At 34.6% G+C, this 21,564-nt stretch overlaps 1 protein-coding gene across 2 annotated transcripts in view; it reads left to right on the top strand.

Annotated features, from left to right (window-relative positions):
• The window catches only part of LOC136027224 (major facilitator superfamily domain-containing protein 12-like), an 88,397-nt gene that overhangs the window by 31,556 nt on the left and 35,277 nt on the right, over window positions 1–21,564 (top strand). Inside the window, exons 5-6 of one of the 2 annotated variants that reach the window (XM_065704269.1) lie at window positions 11,058–11,222; window positions 21,055–21,147. In XM_065704269.1, coding sequence (XP_065560341.1) covers window positions 11,058–11,222; window positions 21,055–21,147 — 258 coding nt within the window. The remainder of the gene's footprint in view (window positions 1–11,057; window positions 11,223–21,054; window positions 21,148–21,564) is intronic. The other variant, XM_065704270.1, reaches the window with a different exon arrangement.

Genomic DNA, 21,564 nt, shown 5'->3' with positions numbered 1-21,564 from the left:
TTTATTTAGAGTTTTTGTTTTACGCCACAAAATGACTAAAAACACCACATTGCTGTGGGACAGTCTTTCTTGCTAAAATAAATGACTATGTTAACAGTTATTTTTTAGGACCATCTACAGCCTTAGAAACAAATCCACTACCGTATGGTATTGAGGCCTCTGAAACTCGTGTCTTAACATGTATATGGTTTTTTAATAATTCTAAATCAATTGACTATCTCATAATTTAAAAACAATAGCTTTCTTGAACTTCTTTTGGTAGAATTCTCGCTGTACAATATGGCTGGAAATACCGCTTTGTTCTGGGACAGTCTTTTTGACTAAAATAAACTCTATGTTAATTGCTGTTTTGTAGGGCTGCCTACACTTTTAGAAACGAATACGCTAACGTACAGCATTGCTGTCTCTGAGAAAGGAGACTATATATGTTTCTACTTTTTCGAATTAATTAACTATATCAGAATTTTTCAACAAGGTCAAACTATATCGATTTTCTCTTCTTAAAACTTATCGTATGTTAATTTTTTTTCCTTATGAAACTTGTTGTATTTTTATTTTATTTTCTCGAAAGTTGTTTTATGGTGATTTTTACTTCTTGACACATGTTACGTGCTATATTTCTTTTTCTTTATAACACTTTATAAAACGTTCTTCGGTAATTTTTTTCTCTTCGTGAGGCAGGTTACATATTGATTTTTTGCTCATGACACATGTCGTATGTTGATTATTTCTTCGTGAAACCTGCTGCAGGTTAATTTTTCTGCGTGAAACCTCTTATACTTTTAGTTTCTCTTAGTAAAACTCGTTATATGTTGATGTTTTTTTTTCATGAAACTTATTTTGTCTTGATATTTTTCTTCTTGAAACAGGTAACATGCTGTTTTCTCCAATAAAATTGTTACTTGATGATTTATTTGTTTGTGAAACATAATGTATGTTGATTTTTTCTTCATGAAACTTTTTGCTTGCTGATTTACTTCAATCTTGTTGCATATTTGTTATTCTTTCTCGAAACTTCATTTATCATGATACTTTTCTTCGTGAAACTTGGTGGATGCTGCTTTTTTCGTGAAACAAGTTCCACGAGCATTGTTTCTTCAATAAACTTAATTATCCTGACTTTTGTCTTCAAGAAACATGTAATTTTTTTGTTTCTTCTTCGTTAAACTTGTTACAAGATGATTTTTCTCTTCGTGAAACTTGTACAGTGACTTTCGTCTTCATGTAACCGGTTTATTTTTTCTTCGTGAAACATGATGCATGCTTTTTTTTCTGGCGAAACTTGCTGTATGTTGATTAATTGTTCAAGAAACTTAATGTTTCCTGATTTATGTCTTCCTGAAACTTGCTATATTTTTATTTATTTTTCGTAAAACTTTTTCAATGATGATTCTTCTCTTTATGAAACGTGTACAATGAATTTTCTACTCGTGACACCGGTTTTGTATCTGGATCCTATTGCGTGCTGATTATTGCTCATGAAACCTAATTTTATATCGATATTCTTTTGTTCGTGAAACTTGTTGTATGATAATTTTTTCTTTCGTAGATCATATTTTATCATACTTTCATTGTGAAGCTTGTTGCATATTTATTTTTTCTTCGTGAAACATGATGCATGTTGATTTGTGTTCGTGAAACTTGTTGCATGTGGGTTATTTTTTCAAAAAACTTAATGTATTTTGATCTACCTCTTCAAGAAACTTGTTAAATTTTTATTTATTCTTCATGAATCTTTTTGCATGTTTTTTTTTCTCTTCGTGAAACTTGTACAATGATTTTTCTCTCTGTGAAACCGGTTTTGCTCTTGGAACTTGTAGGGTGAGGATTTTGTTCGTGAAACTTATTGTGTGTTGATTTATTCTGTCATGAAACTTCATTTATCATGATATTTTTCTTCGTGGAACTTGTTGCAACCTGATTTTTGTTCCTGAAACTTGTTGTAAGATGTTTTATTCTTTCGTGAAACTAAATTTTTCATGATATTTGTAATTGAAAAATCAACATGCAACATGTTTTATGAAGAAAGAATAAAAATAACAAGTTTTTTGAAGATATAAATTAAGATACATTTAGTTTCTTGAAGAAATAATCCATAAGCAACAAGCTTTACGAACAAAATCAGCACGCATCATGTTTTACGAAGAAAATCCCAACATGCAACAAGTTTCACGAAGAAAAATACCATAATAAATTAATTTTTACGAAAGAATAAGACGACATACCACAAGTTGCACGAAGAAAAATATCAAGATAAACAAAGTTTTACGAACAAAAATCAGCAAGCAACAAGTTTGACAAACAAAATCAGTTCTATGAGGAAAAAAATCAATGTATATATTTCAAGATGAGAAAAATCAACATCTAATGCGTTTCATGAAGAAGAAATAAAAAAATACCAAGTTTCTTGAAGAAATACATCAAGATACATTAAGTTACTTGAAAAAGTAATCCACATGCAATAAGTTTCACGAACAATAATCAGCATGCATCAAAATGACGAATGCTTTGCTGGATAGTTAATTGGCTTGGTTATGATGGTTAGCAAACATGCGAACCATTTGATCCTTCTAGTATTCATGAACAGGGGATTGTCCTTATCTACAATCGGTTATCATGTAAAATAAATTAGCCTAATCCAAATATCAGAAAGGGTTTCATGGTCCAACTGGTTAGCACTTCATTCTGTTAAGGTCAATACCTTTCAAGTACTAACGTGGACAAAAATCTTTAGTTAGTAAATGTTCCCTGGGTAAAAACGAGAAATTTCTTGAAAGAAAATGAAATCTCTTAAAATATTATGTAACATCCCCCTTGTAAATCGTCATTACGTAACACTTCCGCTTTCATTATGTTATCCCCAATAAATCTACCAACTCAAGTAAAATTATCTCACCCCCAATAAATCGAGCAAGGCACATAAACTGGGTTACACCCCATGTGTGCACTGTCATTACGTTACAACTACTTGTTGGCCCCATCCCCCCCGTTACAGTAGGGACTTCTTCTCTTGACTAACTGACTCTAACAAGCCCCATTATGTAACTCCCAAAGCCCTATTACATCACTCACCAAATCATATTACGTAACATTCAAAGAAACCATTCCCTATTATTTAAGAGACACCTTCGTCTACTAGAAAACATCCCCCCACGCATGACGTAACATGCACTTGCATCTGTTATAAAACCCCTATGACGTAACATGCGCCAGCGTCTTGCCCTGAGGGAATTGCCGTTCAAATTAAATCATTAAAGGAAGAAAGGAGTAGTGACTATGGGTCTCATCAAAAGCAGAGGTGCATCACTGCTAACAAGAGTGAGATACAAAGGCTAAAATTAGGGGCATAAATTCTAATAAAAAATGGAAGGGTGGGGCAAAATGAATTCTTTTATATTTAGGAGAGTAATTTTGTTGTATTTTTAGATTTTTTCAATGAATATCCCCCGAAAACATATTATTAAGAAATTAAACGATGAAAAATGGGGTTTTTAAAGCTAAATGAAAATACTGAAGAAAATACAGAAAGCGAATATTTCAAGAGAACAACTACCTCTGTTCTTCAGCGCGAACAAAATAATATGATCAAGGAAAAAGCAAAACCAAAAACAAATGCGGAAAGTACAACAAAATTAATTAAAAACTAAAAAGAATTAAATAGAATTCAACAAACGACCAAAAATTTAAAGAAATAAAATCAAATACCTAACAACAATAAAGTGATTGCAAAAGCAAGCCGTAAGGTTAAACCAAGATATTTTCAGGCTTGAGCGAGAAATGTTATGCACGGTTTCTCATGCTGATTTCTATCAGATTAAGGCTATTTCTGGAAATGCTTTTCAGCAAGATTTTAGGATACTTAGCAAAAACTTTCTGAGAAATTCCAACGTTTCAAATTGAAGAAATTCTCTAATAATCCACCCTTTTGTCGAGAAAAGTATCTCCTGGTCCTGCTGTGATAAATCTCAGCTTCATCCCCGTTACAACAGAAAAAAATCAGGTTCTATCGAAAGGATTGAAATTTTCAACACTACTACTACTACTAACTACTAATAATTCACTGCAGCACCAAGCCGCCTAAGGCCAACACAGCTACGCACGCTCCTCCTCCAACCTAATCTATTTAAAGCCTCCCTCTTTACACCCTCCCAGGAAGTTCCCATTTCCTTTCAATCTTTATTTATGACATCCTCCCAACCCAGACAAAGACGACCTGCTTTCCGTGTAGCCCCGGACGGTTGGCCAAAAAGGACAATCTTCGGTAATCTGTCATCCTTCATCCGTAGAACGTGGCCTAGCCATCTCAACCTTTCTTTCATTATAGCCCCAGAAAGCGGGATTGAACCACACTTTTCGTACAACCTACTGTTTGAAATACGGTCAGTCAGCCGGGTACCCAGAACAATCCGTAGGCAACTTCTCTGGAAAACATCTAGTAAATTTTCATCTGCTTTTCGGAGTGCCCATGCTTCAGAGCCATATTTGACCATTGTCATCACTGTAGCTTCCAATATTCTAATCTTGGTTTGTAGGCTTATCTTTCTAATCTTCCAAACTTTTTTTAACTGTGAAAAAAAACCCTGAGCTTTAGCTATTCTACTTTTAACATCTTCGCTGCTCCAACCATCTTTACTAATAATACTACCAAGGTAACTAAAGCTCCCAACCTGATCAATCTTTTTGTTACCTAATGTCACCTGTTCATCTTCACTTATTCCTAGCCTTACTGACTTAGTCTTCTTAACATTAATTTTCAATTCTATTTTAGCACCCTGAACTCGTAAAACCTCTAAAAATTCATTTATTTTGCTCACACTTTCATCTAATATGCTTAAATCATCAGCATAATCTAAGTCCAGGAGCGTTCTTCCTCCCCATTTGATTCCATGGTCTCCAATTGCCTTTCCTGTGCTCCTTAAGACGAAGTCCATCAAAATGATCCATATAAAGGGGGATAGAACACAACCCTGCTTAACTCCTGATTTAATACAAAACCAGTTGCTAACCTCATTTCCTACCTTAACCGCAGCAGTATTATTCTCGTACATAGCGCAGATCACTTTAATATATTTTTCTGGTATACCATATAACGATAAGACCTTTGTTAACGCTGTTCTATCAACAGAATCGAAAGAATTCTATTTTAGCACCCTGAACTCGTAAAACCTCTAAAAATTCATTCATTTTGCTCACACTTTCATCTAATATGCTTAAATCATCAGCATAATCTAAGTCCAGGAGCGTTCTTCCTCCCCATTTGATTCCATGGTCTCCAATTGCCTTTCCTGTGCTCCTTAAGACGAAGTCCATCAAAATGATCCATATAAAGGGGGATAGAACACAGCCCTGCTTAACTCCTGATTTAATACAAAACCAGTTGCTAACCTCATTTCCTACCTTAACCGCAGCAGTATTATTCTCGTACATAGCGCAGATCACTTTAATGTATTTTTCTGGTATACCATATAACGATAAGACCTTTGTTAACGCTGTTCTATCAACAGAATCGAAAGCTACTAACCTCATTTCCTACCTTAACCGCAGCAGTATTATTCTCGTACATAGCGCAGATCACTTTAATGTATTTTTCTGGCATACCACATAACGATAAGACCTTTGTTAACGCTGTTCTATCAACAGAATCGAAAGCTTGCTCATTATCGATAAAACTAAGGACCAAAGGTGTTTGACAACGAAGGGACTTCTCAATTATTAACCTAAGAGTGAAAACATGGTCGACACATCCTCTACCTTTCCTAAAACCGCATTGTTCTTCCCTTAAAACTTTGTCTACAGCATGTCTCAGTCTAAAGAGTATCATATTACTCAGTAATTTGCTACCTACAGAGACCAGACTAATGCCTCGATAATTACGACACTCACTCTTGTCACCTTTCTTATACAGTGGTTTAATTAAGATTTTCCTAAAATCATTGGGTACTTCCCCTTTTTCAAAAATCATGTTCATAATCTTCAGTAGTTTATTCCTAACCTCAGAGCCACCATATTTAAGGAACTCATTAATCATACTATCAGCACCTGGGGCCTTATTATTTTTTAATCCTTCTAGTACTGTCGCTAATTCTTCCTCACTAAACCAATCTTCCTTCACATCCAAGGTATCACAAACTTTTTCATTTTCATCTATATCTTTTCCTGCAACTGTATCTCGGTTTAGCACATTCTCAAAATGTTCCACGCATCTTTCTTTAACTTTTTCCTTATTACTAATTGTGGCCCCATTTCTATCTTTAACTGGGACTAGTCCGGATTGGCTACTCCCTTTCAATTTATTAACATGCCAGTATAATATTTTACTATTATGCCGTCTAGCCGCATCTTCCAGATCCTCAGCAATTTTATCCATCGCCTCCATTTCACATCTCCTTAGTTCATATTTTAATGCTTTCTCCACTTTCTTTACATTCCTTTTGTTTTCATACGACCTATCACTCAGATAATTCTTATACAAACCCCTTCTACTCTCTATTAAACCTAAAGCTTTTTCACTAATATTCCTAGTTGCTGTCTTAGCACTTTTCCCTAGGACACCATCAGCAACTTCACAAACTGTTTTTCTGAAATTATTCCATCCATCTTCCACATTGTCAAATTTTAAACCCTCAAGTTTAGTATTCAACTGTTCCTGGAATTTTTTTCTCAAATTTTCATCCTGAAGTCTACCAACATCATAACTTTCCAGGAGGGAGTTACCCTTCCGAAATTTCAGCTTTAAATTAACCTTAGACACTACTAGATGGTGATCTTTACTTTTAACATCAATAACGGCACTCCTATACACCCTAGTATCTTGTATTGATCCTGCTAGTCTTCTGTTTACAATAACATAATCAATAAGGTTTGCTGTCTTACCATCACGTGAATACCATGTCAACTTATGGGCCATTTTGTGACCAAACACCGTATTGGTTATAACTAGGTTGTTATACCTACAAAATTGCAAAAGCCTATAGCCATTACTGTTTTCTTTTCCTACACCAAATTTACCAAGGCTAGGATACCATCTATCCCTATTTCTACCAACCTGGGCATTAAAATGTCCTAGCAAAAACACCATATTTCTACCTGGTACCCTGTCTATTTGCTCCTGTAACTGTGAGTAAAATTCATCTGAGTCACTAGTATCTCCATCAGTTGGTTCAATGGGGGCATATACTACTATAACTGATACCCTAAACTTTTTAGTCATAAAATGAGCAATTAGTATTCTATTATTAATAACTTCCCAGCCTAAACAAGACTTAGCAGCTTCCTTATTCATTATGAGCCCTACTCCCTGTCTATGTACCCCATCCTTCCTGCCTGAGTAAACAAATTCTGTGTCACCTAATTCCATGCTTCCTACCCCTGGTATATGAGTTTCTGAAACTCCTAATAAATCCAGTTCACACCGTCTGAATTCGTCAGTCAAAATGTCGATGCGATAGTCATTTTTTAACGTCGTAACATTCCAAGTTCCAATTTTAATGTTCTTTAAATCTTTGAAATTATTTTGGCCTCAAGAAAAGCAGTGATCCCGGATACCAGTGCAGGATGGGGACCAACATATCTTCTCAAGTCTACACCGAAGAGCTTAAGCCGGCTTAGAACCGGACAGCAAGAAGTCCCTGGGACCTCCAGGAAGTTGGAGGCTTTGTGCAATCCTGGGCCCATCTTGGTCACAACATGGTTTTCAGCACTTGGCGATGCTCTTCTATCAACAAGAGTCGAAATCCTGCACAGACAGTCCCAAGCCTATTACCTCCGACTTACTATATATTCATGCCTACAAATATTATGCTACTATGGGGAGGCAGCCCATAGTAGATAAATTAGCTAGGAAGAGGTTTTTCAGCCCGAAAACGCCCATCAAAACAAACCAAGCCCAGAAAATTATCCAATAATCAGAATCCCGTACGAGTGCTGTGTTGTTTACTAGGCTATAATTTCCTTTGGGGCGCCACTCCTCAAGTGCCCCCCTGAAGATACCTTATAGTCAAATTACTACAAAGTTCAAACACATGAGGGGCACTTCATGACTCTCATGTGGAGTTTGGAGAGATTGCTGAGGTTAGAGCACATTTTGTTGAAACCTTTCTGGATTCGCCTTCTAATGATAATCAGAATTTAAAATTTCTTAGTAAGAATGAACACTTCGTCTTACGTTCACTACTTAAAAATCACTCCAGGATTATTACGAAAGCTGATAAAGGCAATACTGTTATTGTATTGGAATCAGGTAATTACGACAAAAAAGTCAGAGAAATTTTAAATGATTTCAACAAATATGAACAATTAGCTCCTGACCCCACGGAAAAAATTTGTCAAGGAAGTCTGAAAAGAGCTTTCTTATCTAAAAGGAAAAGGTGAAATCACAGATCAATTGTACAAAAGGTTTTACCCACTGAGGCGCACGTCTCCTCGTTTCTATGGCCTTCCTAAAATTCTTAAGCCCGGTAATCCACTTCGACCCTTCGTTTCCTCATTTAATTCTCTTACAGCAAAAATATGTAAATTCTTATGAGTTGTATTTAGCCCTCTAATTCAGGCTCAAGAATCCTACTATAAAAATTCCGCTGATTTGTTTTTTAAGTTAAAGAAAATTTCGGTTAAACCAAATACAAGAATGGGCAGTTTTGATGCGGATTCAATGTATACCAATTGCAATCCTCAAAAGGCCGAAAGGATTGTAACAGAACCTCTTTTTACTTCTTTTCGAAAAGTAATTCTTTTTTATTGACAGAAATATGGATTTTCAATGGCGTCCCCCTTTTACCAATTGAGGCTGATATCTTCATGAAAAACCTTGAATTAAAGGTTGATTTGCAAACTTTTTGTAAACTGGAATTTTGGGTTCGTTTTAAGGATGATATTTTTTTATTTATTGGAGCATGGTGACGAATCTCTGGAGTCTTTTCTTCACTCGCTTAACTCTTTGGGTCCAAAATTTAATTTTACAAAGGAATTAGAGATAGAAAGGCGTTTTCCATTCTTAAAAGTCCTGGTACACCCAGATGATGCATGCTTCGAATTTGGAGACTATAGAAAAACCCACACATAGTGACCGTTACTGAAATTATTCCTCTAATCATTCTCCTGCTGTGAAAAGAGGAGTGGTGACTTCTCTAGTTGACAGAGCATTGCAAGTTCGTTCTCTATGTTTCCTGGATTCAGAGCTTGACCACCTTAAAGATATTTTATTTGGGAATGGTTATCTAATTAGTTTAATAAATTCTGTAATTGCAAAACGTATTAAAAATTCATCAAATAGTAACAAAATAAATGCAAATCAAAGGGAAAATTCGGTTTATCTTGGTTTCCTGTACGTTAAAAGGGTTTCGGACCATATTTCCAAAAATCTAAGAAAAAATAATAATTTCATTTACTATAGACTCAGAAAAGCTGTCAGTTCCCGAATCTACCAAGGTAAAAACCCTATCCCGATAGGTAAAAACCCCGGGATCAAGAGAATTCCTTGCTCTTTGGGTCTTTGGTATATCAGTAGAACTGTTCAACGACTTACGAATAGATTAACCCAACACTCTACCTCAACTAATAACACCCTTAAAAAGCAGAATAAAGGAAAATTTCGACTCTGCTGTCTTAGAACACATATTTAATCATCCAAACCATACTGTTTTATTTAGCCAAGCTAGTCTAATTTCGAATGACAAAGGTATTGTCAAGCACTAGAAAGAACCTGTTGAAATTCATAAATACCAACATTTAGGTCTAGCTCTGAACAGAGATTCAGGTGAATTAAGAATAAATGAATCGTACTTGGGTTTTCTAAAAAAAAGCCGATACTTTAGTAATTCCTAAAATAAACGTCGAACCACTTACCCAATCACTTAATCAAATGTATCATCAACCCCTTAGCTCTCAAAGGCTATCCGCAAGAAATACAATCAATGCTTAAAATCAGAAATTAGGTGACCTAGATCTCCAATTTATTCAATTACTGCTTCTTTTGTTTGAGTGAATGAATTTTTTCTCTTATTTCTCAGTTGTTCATTAGTATCCGTCGATGACAGTTCATACCTGTTTGGATTTTGCGCGAGTCACGGATATTGACGAATAACTCACTTTATTGTTTTTAGGTATTTGATTCTAATTCTTTTGATTTTCGGTCTTTTATTGAACTTTATTAATTTTTTTGGCGTGGTTTTCATCGGTTTTATTTTATTTTTCGCGTTTGTTTTTCGGTTTTTGCTTCTTCCTTGATCATATTACCTTGTTCGCGCTGAAGAAAAGAGGCGGTTTTTCTTTCGAAATATTCGCTTTCTGTGTTTTCTTCAGTAGTATCATTCGGTCTTTAAAAAACCCATTTTGATCGTTTTCTTTCTTTATGTTATGGCAGGCAAATGGGGTTTAAGAAACTATCTTGAAAACATATTTTTTAATAAAAAACAAAGTTTGCATTTTACAAGTGTAGATTGATTGATTGAAAAGATAAAGATACATTGATTGTCAATTCACACCTGACAGCTGAGTGATGAACAATTTCCATATGAGTTATTAGCTTTGTATTACTGAAATGAAGGGGGGATAGGCTCTACATGTAAATTCCAAAAGAAAATTTACTAGATGCTTAGTACCTATGAAATTATCACATCAAATTTTCTAAATTTTAAGTGCAAGAAGCTTGCGATATATCTTCAATTTTGGGGTAACATCTGTGGAAAGCTTGAAATTCGTTCAATCATTAGAAAAAATCGGGTATAGTGAAAATACTGCTGTTATTACCATAAGCCTATGACCGCTGCCTGCAGGTTATCCATTACTAATTTTAGTTGTCAAAACTTTGCATGGGTTCTTATAAATTTTTTTAATATTTTATAACCAAGGTCTAATTAATACAAGATTTGAAATACGAAATAAACAAGCTAAATATTCTTATTTTCCATGTTGACAAAAAAGTGGCAATTTATAAAATAATTCCATTTATAAAAACTCGCTTTTCTTGGAACTATGTTGAATGCATTCAAAGTGACATAAAAAAGATATATCTCCTTAAATCCTCATTTAAATAATTTGATCATTTGTTCTCTTTTCAGACAATTGTCTCTATCGTAACGACGATAGGGATATTCTTTACCATAATTTTCCATTTCGGGACTCCGGAAGCCATATCCAATTCACTCGAGGGACTTCGCTTTGAAAAGTCCTTTCGTCAAAATATGGAATGGAAAGATTGGTTCTCAGAGTGTCACTTTTACTTGGTATGCATATTTAATCTTATCTCAATCCTTAAGGATTTTTCCAAGTGTGGATTCAAGATAATCATGAAGAAATAGCTCCTATGTATCTTGGCAATATCCCTTAGGATCTATCCGAGATGATATTAGTATTGAACGAAATACTTTTTCATTCGTCAATCTTGTCTTATAAATAAGATGTTTGTACTTATACGTATATTCCATACTTCTATTCAAACATTTTTTTGAAGTTTCAAATCAATCTGACAGTCATGACATATTTCTCAAGAAAATTTTGTTTCCATTAAGTTGGCAGCATAGAAAAAAACTATTGCGATAGCTAGACAAAAGATTTTGCTTAGTGTTGTTAGAAGTTTATGAAGAATAAATTTCAAAAAAAGTAAGCTCAAAGAATAAAGACTTACATTTAATCTATTGCCGTACTTTGAGGGAGTCTCAGTTGTTCCTGACCTTCACAACATTCCTAATTCAACATCATTCAATAATTCAGTATCAAATACTGTGCAAAGCTTCTAGAACAACGAAAAATTTGTTTATCTTAGATATTTGGGGCTACGTAAGGAAATATTTTAGGCCCTTTGCCACTTATGAAATTTCAAAGACATCCATGGTTCAGAGATATAAAAACAAAGCATTTTCCCGTGGGTATGAAAGTGCTACCTTCACCTGTTACAAAGCATTTATACTTGTGATTTTGGTCGTGTGATATTTCATTTCCTGCGTTTAGGGCAATGATATTTTATAGCATTAATTAAAAAATAGCTTCCCGAAGATGAAGTTTCAAAGAAAACCGAAGAATCATTGTAAATTTTAAAAATAGATGCAACCATTATTATTGAATAAATGAAACCTTAAACGAACAGAAATTACAATAAACTATAAAATCAGAAAGAGACCAGCAGAAAAATAAGTTCTATAATAATTTAATCTCCAACTGACCAGAAATTACTATTAAAGAATAAATGAAACCTTAAACGAACAGAAATTAAAATAAATTATAAAATCAGAAATAAAGATAACAAACAAAAAGATAAGAAAATTACAAGTGGTTATAGTCACAATAAGTCGCAGAAGCAATTGAGTGGCATTAGTATTCACAGTTGCAAGTAACTGTAGTTGCAGTCATAACAAACTTTCTCAATCTCAGGGTGCTAATTTAAAAATTAAAGTATGGAACCATTTTGAAAAAAAAATTTTTTAATTCATAAATAAATACATACGTACGCAGTTGCTCGTTTATCGATTAGAGGCAACAATATAATGTTGCCTATAGTAGGCCTATATTGAAGGCCATACGGCTTTAAGGTTTTATTATTTATTGTTTTTCCCAGAAGCACTTCATATGGAAGGAGTTTTTGCATAAGCTTTGGAAGGGGCTGATTCAATTGGAAATTGAAAGTTTTAGTTCCCTTTTCAAGAGTCAAAAGTAATTTAAGGGCAACCACCGGTCGACACAACCCCCTAGGGCCCGATAACAGGCGTTGTAAGTTATGCCCTGGGAGCATATAAGGTGCTTATGGAAGGATATATGGTTCTTATGGAAGAGCACTTCAGAGAGGGCTCATTTTATTGGAAATTGAAAGTTATAGTTCACTTTTTAAGAGTCAAAAGAGATCGGAGGGCAACTAGGCCCCCCTCCACGCCCTTTTTTCCTCAAACCCATCCGGTTAGAACTTTGCGATAGCCATTTTTTTTAAATAGTTCAAATATCATATAAGGAAATCTCTGGGGTAGACACCACCCCCCAAGGCTCGGGGGCAGGCGTTGTAATTTATGGCCTGGGAGCATATAGTGTTCTTATGGAAAAGATGATCGTATAAACTTCAGAAAGGGATCATTTGATTAGAAATTGAAATTTCTAGTTCACTTTTTACGAGTCAAAAGAGATACGAGGGCAACAGACCCCCCCCCCAAGCCTTTTTCTCCAAAACCATCCGATAAGAGTTTTGAAATAGTTGTTTTGTTAATAATAATTCAAAGTTCAGATGAGAAAAACTCCAGTGTTTACGCAACCCCCCAGGGCCTGAGAGTGGGTGTTGTAAACCATGCTCTGGGGGCAAATATGGTTCTTGTGGAAGGATGCTCGTATAAACTTCGGAGAGTATTCATTTGATTGAAAACTAAAAGTTCTAGTTCACTTTTGTTCAAAGACAAAAGAGATCCGTCGGCAACTAGCCCCCCTTCTCCCCCATAACCTTTTTTGTCAAACCCATCTGATACAATATTTGAAGGTAGTCATTTTAAAAAAAAATAGTTCAAACATCAGATAACAAAACTCTGGGGTGAAAATGACCCCCCAGACCCGGTTGGCAGATGTTTCCAGTTATGCCCCGATGGTGTATAAGGTTTTTATGTAAGGGGCAGTCGTATACACTTCGAGGTGGCTCATTTGATTAGAAATTGAAAGTTCTACTTCACTTTTTAAGAATCAAAAGAGATCCAACTGCAACTACCCTCCCTAGCCTTTTTTTTTCCCAAACCCATCCGATACAAATTTTGATATAGCCATTGATATAGCCATGATATAGCCAAATGTAAAAAACACTAATCATAACATATGAGACTAAATACAGTCGGTAATAGAACGGATTTTCATGACTGTTGACCCTGCACTAGGCTTTGCCAAAATCTGACCCTGATCCGACCAAACATTTATCTGACCATACTTGTCTTTCGCTGCGTTCAAAATGTCCCGGCGACGTTTCGTTAGAGACTCCGATACAAAAACACAAGTTGAAGTAAGTTTAGCTTTTGCTTTAAACACTCTACGGGCTACATCTTTGCCAGAAAATGTAACGACGATTGGAGCAACACTAATAGAACTTTCTTCATGCTGTGTAGTTAGATTATTCAATTGGAGACGGTATACATTAATCAAATCAGAAGATGAGTGGTCTGTCACAGACATTTTGCTATTTATAATTTGAAATATTGTAGTGCGAGTGTCTACACCTGGTAACTGCTTTACACCATGAAATACAAGACTATCAAGCAAGGACGCTTGATCATAATCATCAAGCTTTTTTTTAATTCTACTAATCCTCTCCTCCAAATTTTCAATTTGAGTCCTCAGACTACTTAGAGCCTGCTCAATTTTTGCAAACTTTGGATTAAACTCGATGGTGACTGAATCACAAACCTGGCTGACTATCAGTTCAGTAGTCTCTTCTAGTGACCTTGGGTCATTGAACTTTTCACTCACTTTCTGTTTAATATTTTCCAGCTGGGACCACTTTTTGTCTTCACCAGCTGGGATTCAGTTGCAACTAATTTGTTGTAAATTGGGGCGATACTTGAAGAAACTGAGTTAGACCCTAATTTATCACTTGCTTTCAGGGCTAAAAAAGTCTTAGAAAGAGTTTCATTAATCTCAGGGGTATTATCAAGTTCAACAATTGCAATTTTTAACAGCAGGCTTGGATGAATCTATCGTTTTGTGGTTGTATTCTTGAAGATTCGCATCTATTAACCTAAATTCATCGTGAGTACCGTAACAAAAGACCAGATAATTGGGCTTTCGTGCGAATCCTTTCCTATTTGCACAATTCTCACAGGCCATAGGGGATAGTTCTTGAATTTAGCTAGCGCAACATCAAACTGCTTGAAACGCAGCATCATTAATAGTATCTTATTTTTAGAAGTCAATAAACAGAGCAAAAAGACTTATCTTTAAGTGAGGGCCGAACCTCCCTACTGCATCTAAGTGGATTCCAATCCCACCTGTGTAAAGTCGACCTAAAAGACTTTCCTGCGTATCACTGAGCAGTGCACTTTCCCAAAGAGGATCTACAATTTGCCAATTCCACAAATAAATAATCCTCCAAAAATTTCAATTCCAATTTGCAAAACTTATTTCAGTAATTATAAGTTATTTCGTAACAGTACATTTCATTCAAGGCAGCAGGTAGCTCAGATCATGAACAATGTAAAAAGATAATCCAATCAGTTTATATGTTGTAACCTTGAAAACTAGTTCAGTACTGAAAACTAGTTCAGTATCTTTTTATGAGTCAAAATTAAGGGAGGGCATCTACCTCTTCGACACAATCACAGACTTTTCTCCAAATGTATCAAATGAAAACTTTGAGATGGCCAGTCGGTTTGAAATAGTCCAAGGATAAGATAACAAAACTTCGTCGTCAACATAACCACCCCCAGAGCCAGGAGAATAATTGTAATTTACGTGGCTGGGACATATAAGGATTTTATGGAGGAGATGATCCTATAAATTTTGGAAGGGACTCAAATGATTAGAAATTGGAGAGTTCTTAGTCACCTCTTAAGAGGCAAAAGTGATCCGATGGCAGATAGCCCCCCTCCCTCCCAACCTTCTTTTTGCCTGTGTCCAACCAAAGTTTTATTATAGCCGTTTTGTTCAAAATAGACCAAGGGTAATATAACAAAAACTTCAGAATTAAAACAGCCCCCCCCCCCACAGAATCCGGGGTATGTGCTGTAAAATTTGCCCTTGGGCATGTAAGGTTCTTATGGAAGGGACGGTCGTATAAATTTCGGAGTGGGCTTATTCTATTGTAAATCAGAATGTCTAGTGCCCTTCACAAGAGTCAAAAGTGATTGGAGGGTAACTGCCCTTCCCCAAGGCCTTTTTTTCTCAAATGTATCCTATCAAAATTTCGAGATAGATTTTAAAAAAAACATTTCAAGGATCAAGTAACAAAAAGCTCGGGGTCAACAAATCCCTCCATAGTCCGGGGCAAGTGCTATAAGCTATGCCCCGAGGGCATATAGGTGGTGGGAGGTCGTTTATTTGTAATGGGTGGTCATATAAACTTCAGAGAGGGCTCGTTTGATTGGAAATGGGAAGTTCTATTTACCCTTTTAAGCGTCATCAAAAGTGATCGAGGGTCTCATCTCCACCCCCTCTGATGCTCTTTTCTCCAAATACATCCGATAACATTTTGAGATAGGCATTTTGTTCAAAATAGTCCAAACTTCAAATTAATATACATTAAGGGTTGAAAAATCCTTCTAAGCACCCGAGACAAGAATTCTAGCTGTAAGTTCTGTAAGTTGTAAGTTCTTGAGAATCGAAAGTGATCAAAAAGAAACAATCCCCCCTCCTCTCTTGTACCTTATTTCTGCAAATGCATCCTATAAAAAAAAAAAAATTAAAAAGCCGTTTTGTTCAAAATAGTCCAAAATTCAGACTATAACTTAGCGGTCGAGGAATTTTCCCTAGCCCCCGGGTCAAGGATTGTAACTAATGTAATTTGTCCATTATTAGAATATGAGGTTTTGGGGAAGGGGTGGTTGTATCATCTTTGGAGGTGGCTCGTTTGAGCGAAAATTGAGACTTCTAGCTCTTTTTTTAAGAGTCAAAAGTGATCAATGTTCAACTAGCTCACGCCCAACTTTACCAAAAGGCGTCCGGTCAAAATTTGGATATAGCCATTTTGCTTAAAATTGTTCAAAGGCCAAATAACTGCGCTGCTGGGTTGGTCAGCCCCCCAGCCCCGGGGAATTGGCTCTGAGTTATGGAACTTAATTATTGTTACTTTGATACTTTGTTTACTTTGATACTAGGATTTAGTGAATTTGTGGTAACTTCGATTTACGGTGCAAGGGCTGTAAGTTGTACAAGTTGCTCATTGCTACTTTGTTTACTTTGATACCTTGTTAATATTGATTCTCTCTTTGCTTTGATACTTTGGTAATAAGATATTGTTACTTTGATGCTAATTTTGATAATCTGATGAAAGATTGATGTTGAAAAAAATCTAATTTTGAAATAAGAAGTCTTTGAAAATTTTGAAACTTTTCGCAATCAACAAATGAACAAAAATCAAAAAAAACTCTCCCGAAGTTTTTCCCTCGATTCTTTCCGAAAGAATTGGTGTAATGTACTTCTAATCAATGGAGTCTTCACTGCAAACAAGAGTATGGCTACTGCCAGTTTCCCACGCGGTAAAAGTATCATTCTCGTACTTAAATAACCAATTCTCTTATTTAGAATTATCATTCTCTTACTTAAGTGACTACAAAGTTCTACAAAATAAGTTTACATTTCTTTTTATCATAATAATTGGTGAAACAGAATTCAAACACACGTGAGAATGGCATCAAGGATTGGGTGTTAGACCACGATCGTTTTCAAGAAGTAGGAGCTATGCACTTCTATTGAATGGTGTCTTCAATACAAACAAAAGTATGGTTCTGCCCGTTTCTCTAACGGTAAAAGTTTAAGGCCTACAGCATATTTGGCGCTTGACTAAAAGAATTATGTTACAAATATTTTCTTTTGTTCTTATTACAACAACGGATATACAATGAAAATTGCAGTAAAACCAGACCAGGATTTACCAATAGGCCCACTACACCCTGCGGCTTGCCCCATTCCGGCAGTTTTGGGGATTTCCATAGAAACCTTGCAAAAATGGAGAGGCAAAAACACTTGAGTCTAGAGGCATCAAAGCATTAAATCCGGCCTGGAGGAAACAAAATCTTGATATGGCGAGCTTTCAGCTTAATATGATTATATATTCAATATTCAGTTAAATTTATAGGTTCTTACCAAAACTGTTAATTTATTTTGAAATAAAAAATATCTCGAAACAGGAAATTTTGAAAAACTTGAAACTTTGGCAATCAAAAAGAACAGAAAGTAATTAAAAAAAAAAAACTTTCCGAAAAAGAAGTTTTCTAAAGAAAAGTAAAGGCCATATGAAACTGAATATCAGAAGGAATAGAAACCTACAATAACTCAAATTTAAAACAACCAGAAATTACTATTAAAGAAAAAAAAGAAACCCAAAACAAACAGAAATTGAATAAACAATCATAGAAAAAGAAAACACAAAAGTTACTAATATAAATGAATAAATAAATCTCAAAAGTAGCAATGTGTAATTTGAATATGTAAATCAAGCTTAAAAGGAACAAAATATTTTTCCATTGAGGAATAAATGAAACCCAAAACGAAAGTAAATTGAATAAACAATCATAGTAAACAAACAAACAATAGCTACTAACATAAATGGGGAAGTAAATCTTAAAACGAGTGAAACTTAAATGAATGTTCAAATCCAGCTTGAAACAAACAAAAATCTCTACAAAGAAGAATTTGGGTTTCGCCTCCTTCTTTCACTGTAAAAGTTTAGAACCTACTGCGTCATTGGCGCTTTACTGAAAACGAATTATGCTACAAATATTTTCATTCGTACTTACTAAAATATTGAAAATAAACGTAAAAGTTACAGTGAAACTTAATTTTGAACTGATGAGTTTTCAACAATTAATATCAATGTATATTAAATATTAGTTTTTTTTTATTAGTTCTTTCTGAGACTATTCAAGCCAAATACAGCTTTACTACAAACAAGAGTTTGGATACTGCCCCCTTACCTAATCGTAAAAGTCTAAAGTCTACTACGTCATTGGTACCTTACTGAAAACGAATTATATTACAATTATTTTCTTTTCCAGTTATTGCAGCATTAAAAATGAAAATAAAATTAGAGTAATATAAGATTTTGAATTGATGATCTTTCTACAATTAATTGCATTATTCATCAAACATTCAGTTTGATTTTATCTGTACTTTTCAAGACCGTGTAAGACATACAAAGTTTTTAGTGAAGCGCCAATAATGCAGTAAGTTTTAGACTTTTATAGCGAAAGAACGAGGTAAAACCCAAACTTTTCTTTGTAGAGATTTGTGTTCGTTTTAAGCTGAATTTGTATATTTAATTTAAGTTCCACTCCTTTTAAGATGTATATGTCCATTTACGTTAGTAGCTATTGTTTGTTTGCTATGATTGTTTATTTAATTTTTGTTCGTTTTGGGTCTCATTTATGACTCAATTTGTTCGTTTTAAGCTTGATTTGCATTACCAACTTATGCTTTGTAGGTTTTTAGGATTTATTTATTCATTTATATTAGTAACTGTTGTATGTTCTTTTTCTATGATTCTTTATTTAATATCTGTTCGTTCTGGGTTTCATTTATTACTTAATAGTAATTTCTGGTTGTTTTGAGTTTGAGTTATTGCAGGTTTCTATTCTTCTGATCTTAAGTTTCATATGGCCTTTAATTTTCTTTACAAGGCTTTACTTTTCTTTTAATGCTTAAATTAGGCTAGAATCATATGTTATTTTACAACTTCAGATTCCTCTTGCTTTGGCCATGTTTTTGCCAATGTCGATATTTTGAAGAAAATTATATTAATAATAAGAATAAGAACAAAAATGATAATAATAATAATAACAGTTTTAATAATAATAATAATAATAATAATAATAGTAATAATGCTGAAGACGGTGTGGCCCAGTTTTTTCAGTTATTTCTTTCTGGAGAAGTCCCACCTGATTTTAAAGCTACTGGTTTTAAAATACTGCATCTACAAAAAAAACGCGCATCCGCTCCGTTTTCAGTAAAAATGAAATATTTCGCATTTTTGTAGATCTACGGCTGAAACTTGTTTCGTAAGATTCTCAGACATATTGAATTTGATGATGTTAATTACCGTTAAGATCCAGTCCTATTTTCAGGACAGACACTCTCGTTTTTCAAAAATTATCTATATTTCCTTATTTAAATGGCTTTTGATAAGATGTTCATTCTGAATAGGTCTTAAATGTATTATATGGGGCCTCTAAACAGTTTGCTTTTGGGAGGGTGCTGGCGTATTGCAGACCATGATGAGTTTTTGTCGATAATTAAAACAAATACTAAATGAAAAGAAAACTGAGACAGTAAAGGAATATATCCTTTCAAGTTTAACCTGCTGGTCATTCTTAGCAATCACTGATTTAAGTTTTTATTACTCCACGCCTAGCTTGTCATTTTTGGGGATTATTAAGGTGGGGAACTCAATTTTCTTTTTAGATTTTGTTTATATTTTTCTGTGTTAGATTCTGTTTATATTCTTACCCTTATATTCGGTAAGAATTAAACAGAAATGGGAGGTATGTTATTTCCTAATCTATAGATTTTTCTTTCCAATGACGTAAAATTTGGAGCTGGTTATTTTTTTCTTGCTTTTTTAAGATAGAGGATTAGGCCTATAAAAAATCTTAAATCTCGAACTGAAATGAATGCTTCGTCTTTGGTCAGGTATAAGAAATTTCCAGGTGAATATCACAAGCTCTTAACTTCATTAACTGTTTCCACCAGATAAAGTAAAAAAACAAAATGTATTTTGCCTATTTCTTTTCATGTTTGCTAATGTTTTGACAGCCTTTTACAGTCCGTTTCCTTTTTGCGCTCTGAGACTATTTCAAAGTAAATGAAGAGGAAAAGTACATGATATATTTCTTCTGATCCAAAGCATTCTCGAGATTAATGAGGCAGGTTTTCCTAGCAGCTGGAAACTTCTTTCTGGCTAATATATACTTCGTTGATTTTATTTCTCTTTTTCATAACAACCCTAATTTGTCACGAAAATGTTACTGGTATTTGACAGAAATTAATTACAATCAGAACTTCACTTGACCGGAGCAAGGACACCCACAGGATTTTTTTTCCAGAGATGGAAAAGAACGGGCAAGCCTGTTGAAACTGCCCATGGGACTGATCAGTTAAAAACACGTCTTTTACTAGAATTAGTAGCCTTTTTGTTTCAAATCTCTTAAGATTTAGTAGAGTATGAGCACTATTTAAAAAAAAGTATTAAAGCACGAAGATTCGAAGCAAGAAGATATAGATTAATTTAGATAAATGAAAGACAAGGGCTATCATCGAAAAAACAAACTAATTTGAGTCCAAAGCTGTTGCTGAATTAAATAAAACTATGTACTCAAACGGGTTTTAGGAAGGCCTTAGTACACATTTTAAAATATATTCTCATTCACATTCCGTTTTTTTTTTCTTTTATAGATTGGCCTAATATATATGACATCTCGTATTTTCCACAATCTTTCAAACGTCTATATGCCACTGTACTTGCAGGAAGGACTGGGAGCTCAACAGGTAAAATTCATGTTTTGACTGCAAAGAATAAGAAAAAGGCTGACATTGAATAATCAAAAAAAACTTTTTGTCAAATCAAAGTAAATAACGACTTCAAAATTTGAAATGAATAGAAATTTTTCTGTAAGCTTCGAATGAGAGGGGCTGCCTCATCGTCAACCCAGTCTTTACGCTAAAGTTTTATAGTACTTTAAAAAAACTTATATTTTAAATCAACGTCCCTCTACAAATTAGCTTGATAAAGTCGTTTTCCCCAATTTGACCATCTGGGGGGGCTACAGGGAGTGGAAAAATTAGAAAAAACGAGGTATTTTTAATTTATGAGTGGGTGATCGGATCATAATGAATTTTGATATTTAGAAGGACTTGGTGTCTCAGGAGTCTTATTTTAAATCCCGGCCGGCATTAAGCCTCTGA

Source organism: Artemia franciscana, chromosome 5 (assembly GCF_032884065.1).
Source record: "Artemia franciscana chromosome 5, ASM3288406v1, whole genome shotgun sequence".
Classification (NCBI taxonomy): domain Eukaryota; kingdom Metazoa; phylum Arthropoda; class Branchiopoda; order Anostraca; family Artemiidae; genus Artemia; species Artemia franciscana.
Note: the sequence above shows the minus strand (reverse complement) of the source record. Positions and strands in the feature narration are given on the sequence as shown.